This window comes from Microtus oregoni, unplaced genomic scaffold, assembly GCF_018167655.1.
Source record: "Microtus oregoni isolate MIOR12 unplaced genomic scaffold, Mior012 000047F_ref0000412, whole genome shotgun sequence".
NCBI classification, from domain to species: domain Eukaryota; kingdom Metazoa; phylum Chordata; class Mammalia; order Rodentia; family Cricetidae; genus Microtus; species Microtus oregoni.
The window spans coordinates 16,067,565-16,087,328 of record NW_024543221.1 but is presented as its reverse complement, the minus strand read 5'-3'; the positions used below and the strand labels follow the sequence as shown (position 1 = coordinate 16,087,328).

Here is a 19,764-nt window from a genome sequence, read left to right as displayed (position 1 = left end):
GACATCTGACTGAGAGAATGACTTCCTCTGCCTCCTGCTGTAAGCGTCACAGGCCCTTCTGATTTCCAGCCCTGTGTGGCAAGGGCATGGAAGTCCTTACTGGGTTCTCACAGCACAGCAGAAGCTGCCTGTCTATGAAGTCAGGAACTCCTCTTACATCATCAGAGAAGTGAGGACCCAGGTGGTCACAGGAGTCGCCATCTGCCAGGGAATATGTCCTGAGCAAACTCTCTTGCTAGAAAGAATGAAGGCAGCAAACCCACCCAGACAGCCACGGAAAACCACTGTCGGCTAGGTGGGCTCAGAATTAGACGCTCCAGCAGAACCCAGTTCCAGACCTTTACATTTGGGCGTTGCCTTCTTGAAGGGGATTTGAGAAAAATCTCTCTAAGTGTCTGGCAAGAGGAGGCAGACAGGAGCCATTCTGCTCCAAGTGTTCTTCTCAACAAGGCTTGAGCTTCAGAGAAACCACTTTACCAGTTTGGCCTTGATGGTCCTGGAAGGAAAAACCCAGCATCTCTGTTTTCTCTTCATCCTAAGCATCCTAAGAGAGGAGGGGAGGCTGTAATGCAGCCATGAAGGCCACGGTCCATGGTCCAGGCTCACTAAATGATGGACGCTGGGACTGTAGAACACTTCCCCACCCCTGCTGTATGCTGCCTCACTAAAGCTGATAGACATTTACCCTCCCTTGCGTTCCTTGTTCCTGTTCAGCCATGACTGCTTTCAACCAAAAGCCAGAAAGCAAAAAAATAGAATAAAGAAGGAAAGAGCTCATTGTGAAGAGGCAGAACAAACATACAACCCAACTATCTATCACATCGGGAGTGTAAAGCCGTCATGATTAAACATACAACCCAACTATCACATTGGGAGTGTAAAGCCGTCATGATTAAAGCATGAAGGGCTAGCAGATAACAGACAACATGCAAGAGCAGACGGGCAATGGGAACACAGACATGGCCAGTCTAGAAAGAGCCAAATAGAAAGACTAACTATCAAGAAAACATAGTAGCCAAATGAAAACAGATTTGATGAGAGCCTTAAAAGGCAGAATTCAGCAGAGTTGATCCCAAATCTCTGAGCTTCGGTATAAACCACTATAAATATTAGAAATTGTAAAGAAAAGGAGGGATAAGTAATAATAATAATAACCAGAACAGAATATCCAAAAACCAGGACAAATACTGAAGGCGTAACCACAGACGCGCAGGGAGACTAAGCACTGAGTCTTCACCAGACTGGAGTCAGCCACAGGTCTCAGATCCCAGGAGCGGGATGCTGCCCCCCAAATAAAACAAACCTAGGCATGCCACATTAAGCTACATAAGTATCAGAAGCAACAGCAATCCTGAGAGGAGCCGTAGGTAAAAACATTGCCCAACTGTCTCAGTGTCTTTTCCGTGGCTGTCTTTAAATACTCTTTCAAAACCGACTTGAGGAGAAAGGGTGATCCTGGTTCATATGTCTCAGATGTGTGTCTACCATGGCAGCGGAGTCAAGTCAAGGCAGCAAGAGCTCAAAGCCGCTCAGTATGTGGGCTTGGATGCCTGCTGCTACCCAGCTCCCTTTCTCCATTTACACATCCAAGGTCCCAGCTGGGGAAGGGTGTCTCCCACGGTGGACAGGTTCCCACACAGAACACAGTCTAGATCATCCCCCACAGGCATGCTGACTCCCAGTGGCGTCAGAGTCTATCTGGCTGACAACGCTCACCTTAAGAGATATAAAGATAAGGGTCACCACCTCAAAACTGAACAAAAGTGTGCAGAGAATGCACACCAACCTGTACATCTGCACCCACCCCAAAGGGAAGGGAAAATGGATTTTCTCAGACAAATAAAGATCAAGTGAGCACGCTGCTCGTAGATGGGCCTCACAAAAACAGAGGCGGTAAAGCTCACTCCAAAGAAGGAAAACGGCACGGGTCCTACTCCAGGCATACTTAGAGACTGCAAGACTCTCAGAGAGAGAATAAAGGTAAATAAGTCTCATTTTGTTATTATTAAATAAGTTTAACCAAAATAATAGCCATATGGGTAAGCAAGATTGTTCAGTGGGTAAAGGTGCCGGTCACTAAGCCTGGTGGCCTGAGTTTGACCCCTAGGATCTATGTGGAAGAGGGAGAACACTGACTCCCTGAATTCTCCTTTGACTGCCATACATATATACCTACACACATACATCTATACATACATGCATGCATACACGTAGGAGAAATAATAGTGACAATGTGTTTGACTACAGAGGTGCATGCAGATGTACATTTATAAATGGCATGAAGGAGAGCAATGGTCCGTGGAACAGAACACGGATATGTTGTGTCAGAACGTACTGTCACTACCCAGGAGCAGTCTAGTGTTGTGCGGACATGCGGATATACTGCAAACGCTGGAGCATCCACTAAAACAAGCATTAAGAGAAGCCTACTTTCGGGCTGAGGCGGTAGCTCAGGGAGCAGAGCCCTTCTGTGCAAGCGTGAGCACCTGGGTGTAGATTCCCAGCCCCTGCAGAAACAGTGGAGTCCAGCAGTGCTGTGCCTGTAGTCTCCGTGCTAGGGAGGCAGAGAGTGGGCTCCTGGGGCTCACTGCCAGCCTGCCAAGATTCATCAGTCAGCTCCCCATTCAGTGAGGACCTGTCTCAAAACCAACACAGAGTGACTGAGGACAACACCTGACTCTGACTTCTAGCTTACACATACACATGAGCACATGCCCCTACATATGGACCCACCCAAAACCACATATACACATACACATACCACACTCATACACAAACGGAAGTACATTTTATCTAATCAAAAATTGAAATATAAAAATATTGAACTAAAAACAAAATGAGAAGAAAGACCACAGGAGAGAAAACCAAGGGCAGTGAGCAGAGCAGAGGCACCAGACACGACAGCCAGCAGCCTGAGCTTCCATAATCACGTTAAGCTTGGCCTGTCAGACTGGTTTAAAAAGAATCCAGCCACATGCTATCTGTAGCCCCGTATTAAATATGAGATGGAGACGAGATGGGGACGGATGTACTGGCCCAGCACTAATCAAATGAAAGCAGGGTAACTACATCTGCTTCCAAAAGACTCAGAGGAAACAACTTTATTAAGGCGGCGTGATAGTTAGGGGCCAGTTCTGCAAGAATACATAGCCATGCTGCGCGGACACACAGCAGCATCTAAGTCTGAGGCAAGAACTATGAGGAGGACTGGGGAAACGGCCCAGTGGGTAATACACTTGCTTTGCAAGCATGAGGACCCAAGTTCAAATCTACAGCTCCCATGTAAAAAGCCAGATGTGGCTACAAACCCACCTGCAGCCCCAGCACTGACTGGGGCAGAGACAGAAGGACAGCTGGGCCATGCTGGTCACCAGCCGGGCTCCAGGTTCAGTGAGAGGGCCTGTCTCAAAGTAATAAAGTAGAGAGTGACTTGCAGGACACCTGATGACCTCCTCTGGCCTCTGAGTGTGCATGGGTGCATGCAGCAACACACACATACACACACACATATATACACACATACACACACATATATACACACACATACATACACATATACAACACATACACACGGACACACACATGTACACACATACAATACATACACACACATAAACACACATACACACATATACACAAATACAATACATACACACACATACACAAAGATGTATTTTAACTAAATATATAAAAATTTAACTAAAATTATAATTTATCAAAGCTTACGTTTTGATAGAGGGGAAAGCTCAAAATCAGTTTTCCAAACATCTGCTTTAAGGAACTAGACAAAGAAGAGAAAATTAAATCCAAAGAAGGCTAAGATAAATAACTAAATCTACGCAATTTATCAATTGCCTATAAACCAAGAAGATGGAAAACAGAAAAGCAACAGAGAAAATCAGCAAAATACAAAAGCTAGTAGTCCGTAAAGGTCAACAAGATTCGTAAGGCACCCGCCGAAGCTTCCTGGGACGAGGCCCAGATTCTTGCCTCACTCTGGAATCAAGGGGCCAGACAGGTAGAAAAAACTAGGTCACGTCCTTCTTGCATTCATTCATTAAATCAGTTTCTATGAATTAAGTCACACTACGAACAGCTGTTCAGTGCTAGCTGTGGTTCTAAGGCCATGAGCTCATCCCCGAACAACAGGCACAACAAAGGGTAGGTTTGGACCAGAGATGGCTCAACAGAGGAATGGTGAGTAGTGGCAAAGGACCAGAGTGCACATCCCCGCACGTATGTAACAAGCCAAACATCACGCACATGCCTGTAATATCAGCTTTAAGGGGGGTAGAGACAGGAGGATGTTGGGCTTGCTGGTCTCTAACTGAGCTATGAAAATGCAAGCCCCAGATTCAGGGAGAGACAGACCCTGCCTCAAAAGAATATAAGGAGAGTGATAGCAGACACTCCATGTCCTCCTCTGTTGTCTGAGCACACGCATCTACAGCACATACAGCATACATACTCCCACACATAAGTGACTAGATAAAAATTGTAAGTAGATAGTATATTATATTATAAGACATATTATGTATTGGGAAAAATACCTAAAGCAGGTTAAGAAGTGGATGAGGCACTTGTCCGCCCCTTGCTTAATTATGCTATTATTTTTGTCTTTTCTGTCTCCTTGTCGTGTGATATAACATGTGCCAATAAGAGTCAGCATTACATATTGGTATTGGTAAGGTGCAGTCACTGAAGATGCCGCGTCCCCTTCTGGGAAACAGTGGTGTCTTCCACCGAACACAGGACAATGACCATGAAATGCAGAATTGCAACTTTGCTGCTTTCTTACTGGGAGGTCAGCATGGCTGAAGGAAACGAGCGTGACCACTCCACTGGCGAGAGAATGGAAGCCCTGGCACCCAGCCGTCGAGCAAACACAGATGTGCCTGTCCCTGTAAAGGGGTGCCGCAGACCTCATTAACATCTGGCCAGTAATGTTGAGGGGACGGGAAATGCCCTCTGTGCTGCGCCAGGACTCGTCCACCCTGATGAAAGGCCTCAACACCAGAAGGCTATTGTCCTGGCGTGAAGCTCATCCTGACCGTCAATTTGACAGGCTTTAGAGTCACCCAAGAGACAGATCTCTGGGCGTTTGTCTGTGTAAGGGGTTCCAGAGAGAGTTAAGTGAAGAGGGAAGACCCACCCCACATGGGCTGGGGTCTCAGACTGAATAACAAGGAGGAAATGAGCTGAGGGCCGCATTCATCATTCTGCTTCCTGAGTGTGGATGCAACATGGCCGGCTGCCTCCCACTCCCGTCATGAGACTCTCCCACCATAGTGGAATTCATTCCCTCAATCCTTGGCCAAAGCAAACCCTCCCCAGTTTCTTTTGTTAAGTATTTTGCCACAGCAATGAGAAAAACAACAGACATGCAAGGAAAGAAGGAATTTACCCATCACTTCAGCCTTGGCCCCTCCTAAGAGTATCTAGTCTGCTGACCAGCCGCATGCACAGCCAAACACCACAATCAAACAGGCTAGTTCCTTGCAGTGAATCTCTTAGCTACTTCTCAGGTGAAACCCTGACTGCTACGTGGGGAAATGGTAGTTAAGCAATGACTTGTAATAAAGGAGTTGACACGTAGATATTAACGGGAAAAGCCAGCCTGGGCTACACATGAAAGGAGCAACACAGAAGCCAGGAGGGCCGTATGGCAGCAGCAAGGGGGACAAAAGTCCCTTCATCAACAAGAGGAAGAAACAGCGAGAAAACATCTGTGAGTTGTAAGACCTTGCTTAGCGATCTTCCAGTCATAAGCTGAGCCCCACATCATGACCAATAAATAAATAAATGCTGCCACCACCATCCAAATGATTCTTCTCAATAAAGAAAGGAAGACATGGCCCTTCTCAGATACATCACAGCCCCATAAACATTAAAGGTGGAGTTCTTCCTCTTTAGGAATAGGATTGTGTCCAGGGGGAAGCATTTAATGTGCACCAAATAATGCGACATGGCCAGAGAGTGCAGGAGATTTTCATTTTCTTCCTTTTGATTCCTGTATCATGTTTTCCTTGAAGAGTATGCATTGCTAAGATGACGAAATCACCTGTGGCTTATAAGTTGTTTTAAAGGTCTCCTTTCCAAATAAGAGGTAATTCCAGCTCCTTGCTGTGTCCTAAGAAAAGTGAACTGACACCTCTTCTCCACCCTGCTACACACGGCCAAGTGCAACAGCCAGAACCGGTTACAGAGAACAGTTTACAGCATCCAGACAAACCAAAGTCCCAGCCAAGAAGCTGAGGGGGGGTCCCAAGGGTCCCCTTCCACACTAGCATACCAGCCCATATGCCCCCAGGAAGTAAGGCTGGTGGGCTCTGCCCACCCTTACCTCTGCCAGGCGCGAGTGCTTGTGAACATTCTCACCCTTCTGTACGCTGGGGGCCAGCTGCTGCAGGACACCCCTGCTGCTTGTCAGAGCTCTGGTCAGCCGAGCAAACTTCCCCCAACCTAGAAACACAAACACAAGGTCAGCCACACACCAGAAGAGCACAGGCATCTGCAGCCAGCGATACCACAGGACACTGCCCAGTGTCCTCCGGAGTTCCCATAAGTTCATCCTGCATGCCTGCAAGCAAGACCTGCAGGTCAGAAATGTGTCCTGAAGCATGGAGCTTTGGGCAGCAACTTGCTTTTCCAACATGTGTGAGCTGCATTCTGATCATAGCCTTGAGACCCAGCAGGGCAGGTTTCAGAAACTTTGAACAAATAAGGAAATAAAGGCCCAGCAACCCACATTCAGAGGAAGTGTCTAGAACTCAGACTTCTCCTCTGCTCAAGACTCTGTCACTGGCTCACACCAGGTGATGGAGATGGCTCTCGGCCTTGGGTGACTTGCCTCAGGCTCATCTCAACTCCTCCATCATCTGATCTTGCAGAACCTGAGCCGCAAACTGGAGTTTGTGCATGATGCGACTAGAGAGGGTGGCATTGTCTTCTCCGAGCTCAGGAGTGAACGGTGGGCTTCTGGGTGTGTGAGGGAAGGCACTGGGAGGGGAATGGTCATGGAGGCAGGTGTTTTCTGAGAATCTGAGAATCTAGGTGATCCTTATTGCACTTAAAGTACCCCAGGTACGACATTACAATGCTCAACAGGCAGCATCTGAATCAAGGTTTTGACCAGGCAGCTATCCCATGAGACCTCTGAAAACCTGTAGGGCCTGAAGACCAAATCTCCACACACATGTCCATGGGTCCACAGCAAATACATAGAGCATGCAACTGTTATCACACATGATGCTGGGACCAAGACAATGTTCATCATTCCCAGCTTTTGGTGACTTCTGAAGAAACATCATCTTTTTTTTTTTTTGGTTTTTTTTTTTTTTTGGTTTTTTGAGACAGGGTTTCTCTGTGGCTTTGGAGCCTGTCCTGGTCTTGAACTCACAGAGATCTGCCTGCCTCTGCCTCCCGAGTGCTGGGATTAAAGGCATGTGCCACCATTGCCCGGCAAGAAACATCATCTTCTAAGTCTTACTCTAGAGCACCTTCCCAAGACTGACCTAGGATCCAGGGGACTATGGGACTAGGGAGAATGGCTTGGTCTTTCTATAACCTTTAGAATTTTTTGTCTGATAAGCTTTGGTCAATACGAGGGCAATAAACCAGCTCTTCTTGGCTTCACTCAAAAGCACCATGCTCTAAAGGCACTGGCAGCCCCTTCGGCCCAATACCCCATGCTAGGAAGAGAGAGACACAGAACACTGTCACTTTCAGACCTGGCGCACAGTGTCGGAGCTCCACTGGGGTCAGTGGGAGGGACAGCCTAGACCCTGCAGGGGATGTGGACGTCTTCCCATGTACGCTGAATTGTTCAGCAGGTGTGCCTCAGGACTCTTTAAAACCTCTTTCAGGAATAGGCTCTCCTTCAGCTGAGAGCAACGCTGACACTGAACACACGGGAGGCCAGCATGAACCACGGCCTGAGTGTCAGTGAACTGTGGACCCAAACAAGTGGCCAGAGTGTGACACTGTCTGTGCCCTCAAGCGTCCCTTCCAGTCTTTTCCCCATCAATGTGCAACTATGAAGTCGACGACGGCTCCCTAAGCAGCTTTGCTAACTAACTAAGAGCCTCTCCATTATCCCACGGGCAAGGACGATATGTCGGCACTGAAGGAGAAAGGTTGTAATACGTCTCTGACTGATCCACTGGAGGAAGGAGCCCTCATCCTCCGATAATCTAATCTTAGAAAGTCTTCTCTGGAGTTCTCCCTTTCATCTGTGCAGCACCTTTGGTCACGTTCACTCCTGAATGCTCAACACAAGGGTGAGTCTGCAGCTTTGCCACAAGTGGGTGACTCACCTTTTGATGGTCACACTCTCCTCCCAACATGTTCAGCCTCTGAGCTCAGAGGAGCAAAGCCAAGCCCTACCACCTGCCCTCCATAAAAGAAGGAGAGAGATAAAGTCCAAGTAGCTGAGCCTGATTTAGCCTCGGTATAACCCACCCACTGGCTACCAAACAGAAAACCCTGCTTGACGTTCAGTCCCTGCTCAATGACATGTGTGTGTCACTTTCGTCAGAGTTAGGGAATTAGTCCAAGGGGAATAGCAAAGCAAAGATGGAAGCAAGGGGATGAGTGGAGAGCTGTGGGTGAAGAGGAGCTAGAAAAACACCACAGAATCCATCAGCAGCACCCAGGGCTCCAGCAGCGCCCAGGGCTCCATGCTAAAATAGCCGACTCTCTATCATCCGGCTGTCTGCCCTTGGCTGTGGGCACAAGCAGGCTTCCCGAACCATTCTCTGGACTCACCCACACCACCCAGGAACTCAAAATGTGAAGTGCGTGATCAAAGCCAAGTCATTTGAAACACAATTTGAACACACATGAGTTATAAAGCTAACCAGCTAGCAGAAAACACCCTGAGGCTACTGGGGAGCTTTGCCTTCCATTCTAGCTCACAAGTGAATTCTGAACAAGCCCAGGGAAGCAGGACTCTGAGGACTTGGTGCTGACTGTGGTGCTGAGCTGCAAACCCCGCAGGGTCAGTGGAAATGAACCAAGAGCATGCCCAGAGAGCAAGGGCAAGCCGGAGCCATCCAGCCACACGGCAGTACCTTTCCCATCTGGATCAAACTGCACCGATTCCCAGGCCTTTCCATCATAAATAGGCAAATATAAAATCTAACTGTGTCCTGAGCAGACCACCATACCACAGTGGTCCGGTGATATGGTGGCAAGGAAAGCTGGAGCATTACACGACATTAGAAGGAGGCTTAGAAAGTCATGTCTCTGAGACGGCATTAAGCTGGACTCCCTACCGGGATTCTCACATTGAAAGCTAATGTGTGTGAGCATATGCATGTGTTTATACATAGCTGTGTGCATGTATGCATGGTATGCATGCCTGTGTACATATGTACATGCATTCATGTGTGCATACATGTTTCTGCATGTGCACAGGTGTCTATATGTAAATATGTGTCGAATGTGTGTATGTTCTAAAGTATCTACCAATATCCATGTGTTATTCATGTTATTGCATGAAATATTATTCTTGTCCTGTATTCAATAAAAGTGAATACAGGACAAGAAGTAGGGGATAGTGGAGAGGCAGGGAGGGAAGGACGGGCTAAGTAAAGTGGAGCACATGATTCTTGGAAAACAGACCCAAACAAGTCTCGTACCGTCATTCTGATTCATCCCTTCTCTCGGGTTTTGTGAGACTCGAGTAGACACTTACATGTCACATGGGCACTCTCTCAGAAGGCTGGGCCTCTCCTACTATAGTAACAGTAAGCACATGTCACTAGCCTCAGCAGAGAACATCATACATGGCCAGATCACGTGTTTTAAATTGTCTAAGTAAACACTTGGAAAATAATTGCCAAAATATCTGAATGCCCTTAGAGCGTTCCTTTTGAGTCTGGTGGGTTGAAAGAAGCAAGCAGCTGTTCTCAGAGAGCCACCATATACTATCTGCTACTCTGAGGGATCTCCACATCAAAACTAGAAACTGGGCCGGGGGACGCCTGAAAGGAGAGAGAGACTTGGGGGAGGAGACACTACGGGGGTCTTAAACTGGGGAGCTGTCTGGAATAGACACTCTGAGCTACCATAGTCTGGAAAAGGGGGCACACACTGGTGCACACAGCACTCTGATCTCAACTCCATGAACGTGTCTAAATGTGACGGGATCTTAAACACCCTCAGAGTCACAGACCGAGGGCACACATGGGTCCTCCTGCCACAACGATGATCATGTAAGAGTCTTTGTCACAGCCAGGGTAACACACCCCAGCCTGCCTCTCCCCTGGACCAAGCTGGCATTTCTCAGCTGTATCCTAGGAATCTTCAAGAGCAGAGCTCTGGAGTAGAAAGCCAACCACAGAGCCAGGTAGCCTGGCAACATGAAATAGCTGGGCTCTTGGTTAATTACGTGAAAACTGCAGGAGGGGGAGTTGAAAGAGGAACTCAGATACCCTGTGATCTCAGCCCCTGGCAACAGCATGTTGCCCTTCGTAGCCCAGTGAGCTGGGCCCGGCAGGAGTCTAACTCTCCCAGCGATCCTGTCATCTCCTTTCCAAAGTCTCTGCTGTTACCCAAACAATACACTACTGCAATCTGGCGAAAATCTAAGGCCGTACAGCCGGTCAGATGACCCCTACAGAAATGTTACTCGAGTCCCTGGCCTCAGTAATGCCACGTTTGAAATCAATTAGCAGGCACAATGCGGCCAGGCACACACAGTCACATTTAGACACATGCATGGGTTCAGAGGCTGGTGCAGGGTGTGTGAGTGTATCTAACTTTTCCCTAAGTCTGTGACAGCTCAAATACGTTAGTTTAGCCCATGTTTTGGTGTCAAGACCAAGGCAGACACACAGCCATTTACTAACATCTCAGGTCATGGCATCTCCCCTTTTGGGTTTATCATGGCCTGATGTCTTGTTTTGAGTGGAAGAGGCTGCAACCATCTACAGACAGACACAAGACATCCACATGGAAGTCATAAACACAGTATGGCCATGCCTACCCATGCACATGACTGTGAAAACATTTCAGGAGTGATTGCCTAGCATCCACAAGACCATATGTTTAATCTCCAGTGGGGGAGGGATGGAGGAAAAGGGGAGGAAAACCTGGAAGAGTCCTGGTGCGGTCAGATGTGCCTGACTGCTTTATTGCATCAAAACCATAACAGTAAAATGGTTAGCTTCTAAATGCTTTACTAAGCAATGCTTGGTTTTCTGTCTCTCTCTTCCCCAGGCACAATGCAGAATCACATAATACCCAACACAAACTAAGATTTAAATCCTGATCTCTGAGCAAGATTGCCTTGGCAACCTCGAATTTTCTGTAGCAAAATCGAGAGTCAAGGGGGGACAAAACCGTCTTAAATGCACTTGCGCAAGTCAGATTACGAACCTTTGCATGAGTCATCCTCGATCGGCTGCTTGAATGCGGTTATATCGCTGAAGGTACAGAGGAACAGAACCACTTTATCCTGCTCATTCCGGATTGGCGCAATCTTCACAAAAAACCACACAGGTGTCCCTGAAGGGAACATCAAAAGGGTGGTCAGTTAGTTGTCTGCAGCCTCGTCAGAGGGGCTGGAGGATCAAACTTGGGCGGGAACATATATGAATATGAATTCACTGTTAAATGCTCTTGTTACTTCAGGCGTGGGAGAATCCCACAGTTACCCCTTTCTTGCGGAATGAAGCCTTGCAGAGTGACCACACAGCTACACAGTGGGGACCTCCTTACGGTCACATCATCATGTCAGTACAGCGTCTGAAATCTCACAGAACAGAGAACTGAAGGCTTCTGAGAGCACAGGGTTACACAGAGTGCAGGGCACTGCCAAGCACAGACTCTTTCCTTGGCTGAGGATGCCACTGTCCAGTGCAACCGGTGAAACTATCGTTTCATGCGCACGCTTGAGCAAGCATGGGCCAAAAACTGAATTTGTGTGCAAGTACGAATAACCCCAAACTGTAAAAGCAGTCAGAAAATAGATCAAGTGAAAATATGCCATATTGGTTACCAAAATACACACCCATGGTTGATGTTCATCTTCTTTCCCTCTGCATAATTTTAACTGTCAGGTTTTGAAGGAAAATCCACAGTTCAAAAAGAATAGCATTTCAAAACCAAGAATACCATGACCTTGGAATTGCCCACTGTTTTTAGAAGGCTTCTGTAACTACATCTTTGGGGCCTCTGCAGAACCTGTGGGACCTGAAACCTTTCGCCCTGAAGTGAGCAAGAGTAAACCGAAAAGACAGTGTGACCGTGCCAAGCCACACCTGGCCACATTCTAGCTTCAACACAGAGCAAACACCATCCTTTTGCTCCAAAGAAAACTCCATGAGGCTTTTTTGAAATGGAAATCAAGAAGTACTCCTACTTTATCACTCTAGCGTCAAACCAGATGGGAGGAGCCACACCCCTGTGGAGAGCAGGGGCCTCACCTAGGTGCCCTCCTCACAGCCCCTCTTCCTGTAGGGCTTCAGTCCTCAGAGCCTCCCCTGCACTGCACAGCAAGCTGGGCCCCATGCCTCGGGCCTCTTCGGTAGGACCGCATTGCGTATTTATATTCCAGCTGCCAAGAGCCCAGTACTCCGAGATCTTGAGGGTACCACATCCATCATGATAGGGAGCCTCTGTCCCTTTTCCAGAGTTCCAGCTCATCATGAACTCCCCCCAGTTCAACAGAGGCATTGGTAAAGCTCTGCCTCTCTCTGCCCAGTTCTGCTCACTGTCATTTCGGAAATAAATGCTCCCTGATTAAACACTTATCATTCTGATCATTTCCTTTCTGTCTAAATAGACAGCTGGTATCAAAAATTCACATTGCTGTAGAGTTCATCTCGAGGTGGTCCCCAGGGCTAGTAAGGAGGCAGGAACCTCCTGCTCCTGGTGTGCAGTTTCCCTCGGAGGGACATCTTTCCATGTAACCTCATGAGGAAAGGGTTGGTAATTTAGGAGACGAGAACTCTGCTCCCCTGTTTTATAAGCGGTGGGAGAAGACACAAAGGGCAGGGTTAGGTCTGGTGGAGGAGAGGCCTATGATTCGTTCGTGCTACCTGTGACAGGTGGATACGTCTGTGCGTTGCAGGGCCCACTTGTAGAACCCTTCCCCACAGATACAAACTATATCCCCAGGATTAGCTTTCTCGGTCATAACAGAGACATTTTTGTCTCTATCTCTTGATTCCGTTAATGGACAGGAAATTGTGCCCCCTCCAAAAAAAAAAAAAAGTCTAAGTAACTGGGGATTATTTCCTTAACTAGATCACTAGATCATAGTCCAGTCTGTGGACAGGAGTCTCGACCTACTTTCTCTGTCTTACTACCCTGCATGCCCGTCCCAGTGGCATGCTGTATGTCAGGTAGTCATTCCTGGTAGATGGGCCAAAGACATCAGTTCTATGGCAGTGTCTTTCCAGACACTCAGGCCTTCCTCCATCACAAACTATCACCAAGATAGCAAGTGGAACAGATCAACTTTTCACGTATGGAAATACTCCAGAAAGAACAGGAGTCCTCCAGTACAAACCAGAGATTTCAACCCCATCCTCCCCACAGCAAAGCATTTTCATCTAGTACAATGATCTTCAACCTTCCTAATGCTGTGACCCTTCAATACAGTCAGCTCCTCATGTTGTGCTGATCCCTCAACCACTAAAGTATTTCGCTGCTACTTCATAACTGTAATGTAAATATCTGATAAGCAACCCCCAAAGGGATCATAACTGAAATATCACTTGGACCCACAATAGATGAAAGAGTTGTTTCAAGTGAACATAAACCTTCTAGAGTCTGGAGTCTATCTCACGTCTCCATCTCTGGAGGTCCTAAGGAAAGCCAGGAGCCCTTTGACTTTTGGGTTGATCATCTTGCTAGCAGAGACCAGAGCAGATTGGACTCCAGAGGTCTCAGAGCCCAGAACTGCGCAAAATTACTCCATCATGATTCAGGCTAGCAATGAGTCCAGATTTGCACATACAGAGAAAAGCAAGCATTTAACGTTCCGTTCTACATCTAAGAAAGATGGGTGTGCGAGCCTAGGCAAGCAGCACCTGACAGAGCTGCTGACGGAGAGGCAGCTGCTGTTGCTGGGAAAGGGGTCCGCCCGTGTCCATGGCTACGGATAGTCAGTAGGAGGTGAGTTCCAGGTCAGACACCTCTATTCACTCTGATTCTCATTCCTAAGGAAGTAAGTCACTTAGCCTGACCAAGCTGCTTTGACCGTGTTAGCAAGTCTGGCTTTTGGGAAGGGCTGCATCATGCTGGCCACACTGCTAGGTCTAGAAACAGGCCTTAGGAGCAGCAACCTGGCCCAGGAACAGATGTTTGTCTGGGGTTAGCGTCCTCTAAGACAAATGATAAATGCAGAAACGTTGGGCAGCATAGATGGTGGGGCTGTGGCCTCCCAAAGCCCAGGGCCAAGTCCTTTCCCTTTTTACAATGAGCCCTGGCCTGGCAGCTTAGTTTCTCTCAACATCAATTACCCACTTATAAAAGAGGGATAACCAACTTCCCTAAGATTAAGTAAAAATAAACATATGTGATACACGGGTGTTTAAAACTAGCACTTCCTTTTCCTTCTTCCTTTCCAATTCTTCTTCTAACGACTGAAATCCCCAGGGTTGTTTGAAGGACTTAAAATATATCTCAAAGAGTTAGAGGAAACTCACCCTGTTCTGAGGTGAGAGGGCCCATCTGAGCCACAGCAAGGGGGAAGTTAGAAAAATCAATGCTTAGGTCTCCTCATAATTAAAAACACAGAGCAAAACCTAAATGATTGAAGAGTCACAGCGCTTGCAGGTGAGACAGCACAACCGAGTAAGACGCCAGGCCTCCTGCTTAGTGTACAAACAAAATGCAGTTTCAGTCAGAGCCTCGGTGGCGCCCCCTGTGCTCAAGAGCCTGATAAAGTGGACTTCATCTCAAACAGAAAAATCAAGGTGTAAGCCTGGCTTAGGGGAAACAGAAAATGACGATGACAATGACCATGACTACCTATAACAATGAGGCGTCACCAGCACGGTTTGCAAAGCCAAAGCCTATGAACACATTACCCTTTGATGAGTACTCGCGATGAGCCAGGCTCTGAGGAGCTGCAGTCTGCACCTCACGGTGCTATGAGGCGGGGCAGCTACAGTGACCTGAACCCTGGAGTAAGTATGGAAAAGCCCAAGTGCGCGGATATTGCGCCCACACACACAGCAGAACAAGAAGGCAGAAACAGACACACAGATGAAAGAAGTTGCTGTACCAAGAAAACGGTAGGGCTGCCGCTACGGCTCAGAAGATAGACCTATACAAGTGTGAGCATCAGACTCACACTTGCCGTGACCCATATACAAAAGATGTTGGCCATAGGGGGTCACATATGTAATCCAAGCACTGGGCAAGCAGAGACAGGAAACTCCCCAGGGCTCACTGACCAGCCAGCCTGCTCCAGAAGCTGTAGGCCAATGAGAGACCCCATCTCAAAATACAAAGTGGATGACTCTAACAAGTAAGTGGAGAGTGTCCTTTGACCTCCACACTCACGCATGTACACATATGTTCATACTCATATGCATGCAAGTGTACACACAAGCATACACACACACACAAACACCTGCACACACATGAACACACAAAGGAAGAAAAGGGAATTTCAAATCAGGAAGACTGGAACTATTTAATTAACGATACTATGACAATTCAATGAGCAATGTATAAAATCAATTTAAATACTAATATCACATAATATATAAGAACACATTCCAAACTGCTTAATAGTCTAAAGAACATTTTAATGTAACTACTTGGGCAGCAGAGCAGAAGATGAGGAGTACTTTTATTACTTGGATAAGAAAAAGAACTCACTAAAAAAATCTATAAAACTCAGAAATAAGAAAAAACATTGATATGAAAAAAACTCACATCTGACAGACTTTGTGGTGCAGACCTTTAAACCCTGCACTCTGGAGACAGAAGTAGGCAGATGTCTGTGAGTTTGAGGTCAACCTGGTCTACAGCGTAAGGTTCAATCCCTCTGGGGCTACACAGTGAGACCCTGTCTCCAAAAAACATTTTTAACTTTTATGTGTGTGTGTGTGTGTAAGTTCCTAAACATATATGAGAATTTTAATGAGGCAAATAATTCTCCATGTGTGTTTGATTTGAGACTGATAGCCACAGCACAACAGTGGATCTTTCACAGAATAAAGAAAAGACGAGCCCTGTTGAAAATGGACAAAATACGACTGTTTAAGCAAGTGCGTTTGTCTCCACACTCATCCGCTCCTGAAGGCAGCAGCTATTTCTCTCGTGAGTGTCTCAGCTCAGCTATGGTCAGGGCTGAGTCGCCCACAGGAATCAATAGTGACTTGGCTAGTAGTTCCTTCTGCAAGCACTGGCCCAGCAGCACTGAGTAGGACACCTTACCCTGGGCACCTCTAACTGCACCGCTGCTCCAGCCAGCCTCAAACCAGGGACTCACACACACTGTGTGTGTGCCGGGAGTGGGGGCGGAGCAGGCGACCCACTGGTCAGAGTTGCGTGGCTTTTATTCAGAGGTAAGATTTCTTGATTTTCTTGTCTGAAAAATGAGGAAACTGATAGGCCAGCATGAGAGTGAGCACATAAAACTTTGCCAATTTGGCTCATTCATAATAATCATCATTACTGCACGAAAACCACGCAACCTCCTGAGTGTGCACAATGACAAAGGACACAGCCCTGTAGGAACGTCAGGCTTTCAGACCAACCAACAGACAGGAAAGAATCAAAATCACCCATCTTCCAACATATGAAACCCCGACTCTCACTCCAGACCACTCCACGGAAACCTTTTGCTACTCACCCCCAGCTCCCCAACAGGGTGGACCAAAGCCTGGTGCCTGTGACTAGAAGATCTCCATAAACACTGAAGAGTAAGAAAGGGAAATGTCACAACACTCCAGGGAGCCTGCCAACACGGCAGGGGAGATGAGGGCTCAGTGGGTAAAGACCTTGCCAGGCAAGCGTGAGGACTGGAGTTCAAGGCCCAGAACTTGCACAAAACACTTTAACCCAGCGCTCAGGAGACAGAGATGGGAATCCCCTAGTGAGCTAGCCAGCATCCCTGAGCTCCTATTTCAGTGGGAGACTGCCTCAGTAAACAGAGTGGCGACCAAGGAAGATGCCACATATCAACTGCTGGCCTCCACGTACACATCCATTTGTACACATGTGTGTCCCCAATACACATTACACGGGCAGACATGCACACACATACGTGTTCAAAAAATTAAAAGGCTTACAGTGGGAAAATCACTAGAATTAAATAGACTAGGTAGACCTAGAATCTGAACAGGTAACATTAAAATTGTGACTTTAATGAGTAGAGTGGTAGTCTAAATGAAAATGGCCCCATAGACTCATGGGAAGTAACATTATCGGTGGTGTGACCTTATTGGAGTAGGTGTGGCCTTGTTGGAGGAAGTGTGTCACTGGGGTGGGGGTGGGAGTTTGAGGTCTCAGAAGCTCAAGCCAGGCCTACTGGATCACTTGCTCTTCCTGCTGCCTGCCATTCAGATACAGACCTCTCAGCCTCCTCTGCAGCACCATGCCTGCTGCATGTGACCATGCTTCCTACTATGACGATAATGGACTAAACCTCTGAGCTGTGAGCCAGCCCCAATTATAACGTTTTCCTTTGTAAAAGTTGCTGTGGTCATGGTGTCTCTTCACAGTAATAGGACCCTTACTAGGACAGAAAGGAAGCAAAGCAATTCAGCCTCACTGGTGCTAAATGTTGACAGACACACTTTTATTGTGGACGGTTTGATCATTTGAAAGTCAGTCTTCACACTCAGGAGGCACAGTGAGTCAGCCTCTCGCACTCCGCAGACTGTCTGCACGGTGGAAAGCCGCCACTTGGCAAGTCTCAGGAACAAGCATCTTTGATACCACAATTGCCATCCTTCAGCAGACGGTGTCAACAGAACACCTGCCTGCCGGCATTTGCCTTAGCATCAGGTCTGTTCTGTTTCCATGGGTTTGGTTTTGTTTCGGTTTTGGTTTTTTGATATCTCGATATGCAGCTCAAGCTGGCCTCAAACTCAGTCCTCCTGCCTCGGCCTCCTGAGTGCTGGGGATACAGGAGAGCATCACCACACCCAGACCAGTGTTGTTGTTAATAAGGAAATGGTAAAGCCTTGTAAACGCCCAGTGTGTTAGCTTCCTTCCTGTTGTTGATATAAAATACCTCAACAACAGCTTTGAGGAGAAATGGCCTATTGGCTCTCAGTTTCAAGGACAAGAGGGTCCATCATGGCAGAGAAGATCTAGCAGCAGAGGCACGGGGCTGGCACCAGCAAGAAGAAAGGGAGCAGGAAGTGGGGGCGGGGCAGGCAATAACACCTCAACACCCACCCCAAGTGATGTATTTCCTCTATCAAGATTTTATCTCCTAAAGCAGTAATCCTCAACCTTTCTAACACTGTGACCCTCCAATACAGTTCCTCAAGCTGTGGTGACCCTCCCCTCCAAATGCACAACCATAAAATTATTTCATTGCTAAATCATAACTGTAATTTTCCTACTGTTATGAATTCTAATTTAAACATCTGTGTTTTCCAACGGTCTTAGGCGACCCTGTGACAAGAGTTCTTTGACCCCTGTCTTAGTTAGGGTTTCTATTGCTGTAACAAGACAGAGTGACCAAAAAGTAAGTCGTGGAAGAAGGGGTTTATTTGATTTACACTTCTACACTTCCATACTGCTGTTCATCACTGAATGAAGTCAGGACAAGAACTCAGAGAGACAGAATCCTGGAGGCAGGAGGAGATGCAGAAGCCATGGAAGGACACTGTCAATTGGTTTGCTTACCCTGGCTCACTCAACCTGCTTTTGCATAGAAACCAGGACCACAAGTCCAGGGATGGCACCACCCACCGTGAAATGCCTTGCAGCTGGATATCATGGAGGCATTTCCTAAACTGAGGCTCCTTCCTCTCTGGTGACTTTAGCTTGTGTCAAGTTGACACAAAACCACCCAGTACAACTTGTCAACTCGACACAGGAACACGTCAATATTAAGCCACAACCTTTGCTTTCTTAATTTCCAAGATCTCACAGTAAGCATAAATTACTTTAGAAGCCCCACAGTCCTTACAAATTCAAATGCATTAAAATGTCAGTCCCTTTAAAACAACCAATCTCTTTTAAAGTCCAAAGTCTTTTACAATTCAAGTCTCTCAACTGTGGGCGCCAGTAAAACACTTGCTTACTTCAAGAGGGAAAAATCAGGGCACAGTCATAATCAAATCAAAGCAAAACCAAATTCCAACCATCCATTGGCTAGGATCCACTCATGATCTTCTGGACTCCACCAAAGGGCTTGGGTCACTGCTCCAGCCCTGCCCTCTGCAGCACACACAGCCTGTGTTCTAGACTCCACTGCTGCTGTTCTTGGTGGTCATCCTATAATGCCAGCATCTCCAAAATGCTGGAGGCTTCTGCTGCAGCTGGACTATACTTATACCAATAGCCTCTCTTAGACTTTCATGATGCCAAGCCTCAACTTCTCTGCATGACCCCTTCAGTCCTGGGCCTTCAACTGCCACTGAGGCTGCAGCTTCACCAGTGGCCTCTCCTGGCCTATCACAGTGCCAAGCCTTAGCTGCTCTCCATGACCCCTTCATGCCTTCAAAACCAGTATCACCTGGATGACTCTTACACATTCTCAAGTTCAGCTGCCAGCACAAGGCACAACCTTGGCTGCTCCTGGAACACAGCCTCTCTGTGCTCTCAGGAAACACT

General features: G+C 47.3%; 1 protein-coding gene across 2 annotated transcripts in view; it reads right to left on the bottom strand.

The window, feature by feature from the left end:
- Kcnh1 (potassium voltage-gated channel subfamily H member 1) overlaps positions 1 to 19,764 on the bottom strand; it is a 296,080-nt gene that overhangs the window by 238,247 nt on the left and 38,069 nt on the right. For both annotated transcript variants that reach the window (XM_041635334.1, XM_041635336.1), the window contains exons 4-5: positions 11,383 to 11,511; positions 6,344 to 6,462 (exon numbers count right to left, since the gene is read on the bottom strand). In XM_041635334.1, coding sequence (XP_041491268.1) covers positions 6,344 to 6,462; positions 11,383 to 11,511 — 248 coding nt within the window. The remainder of the gene's footprint in view (positions 1 to 6,343; positions 6,463 to 11,382; positions 11,512 to 19,764) is intronic.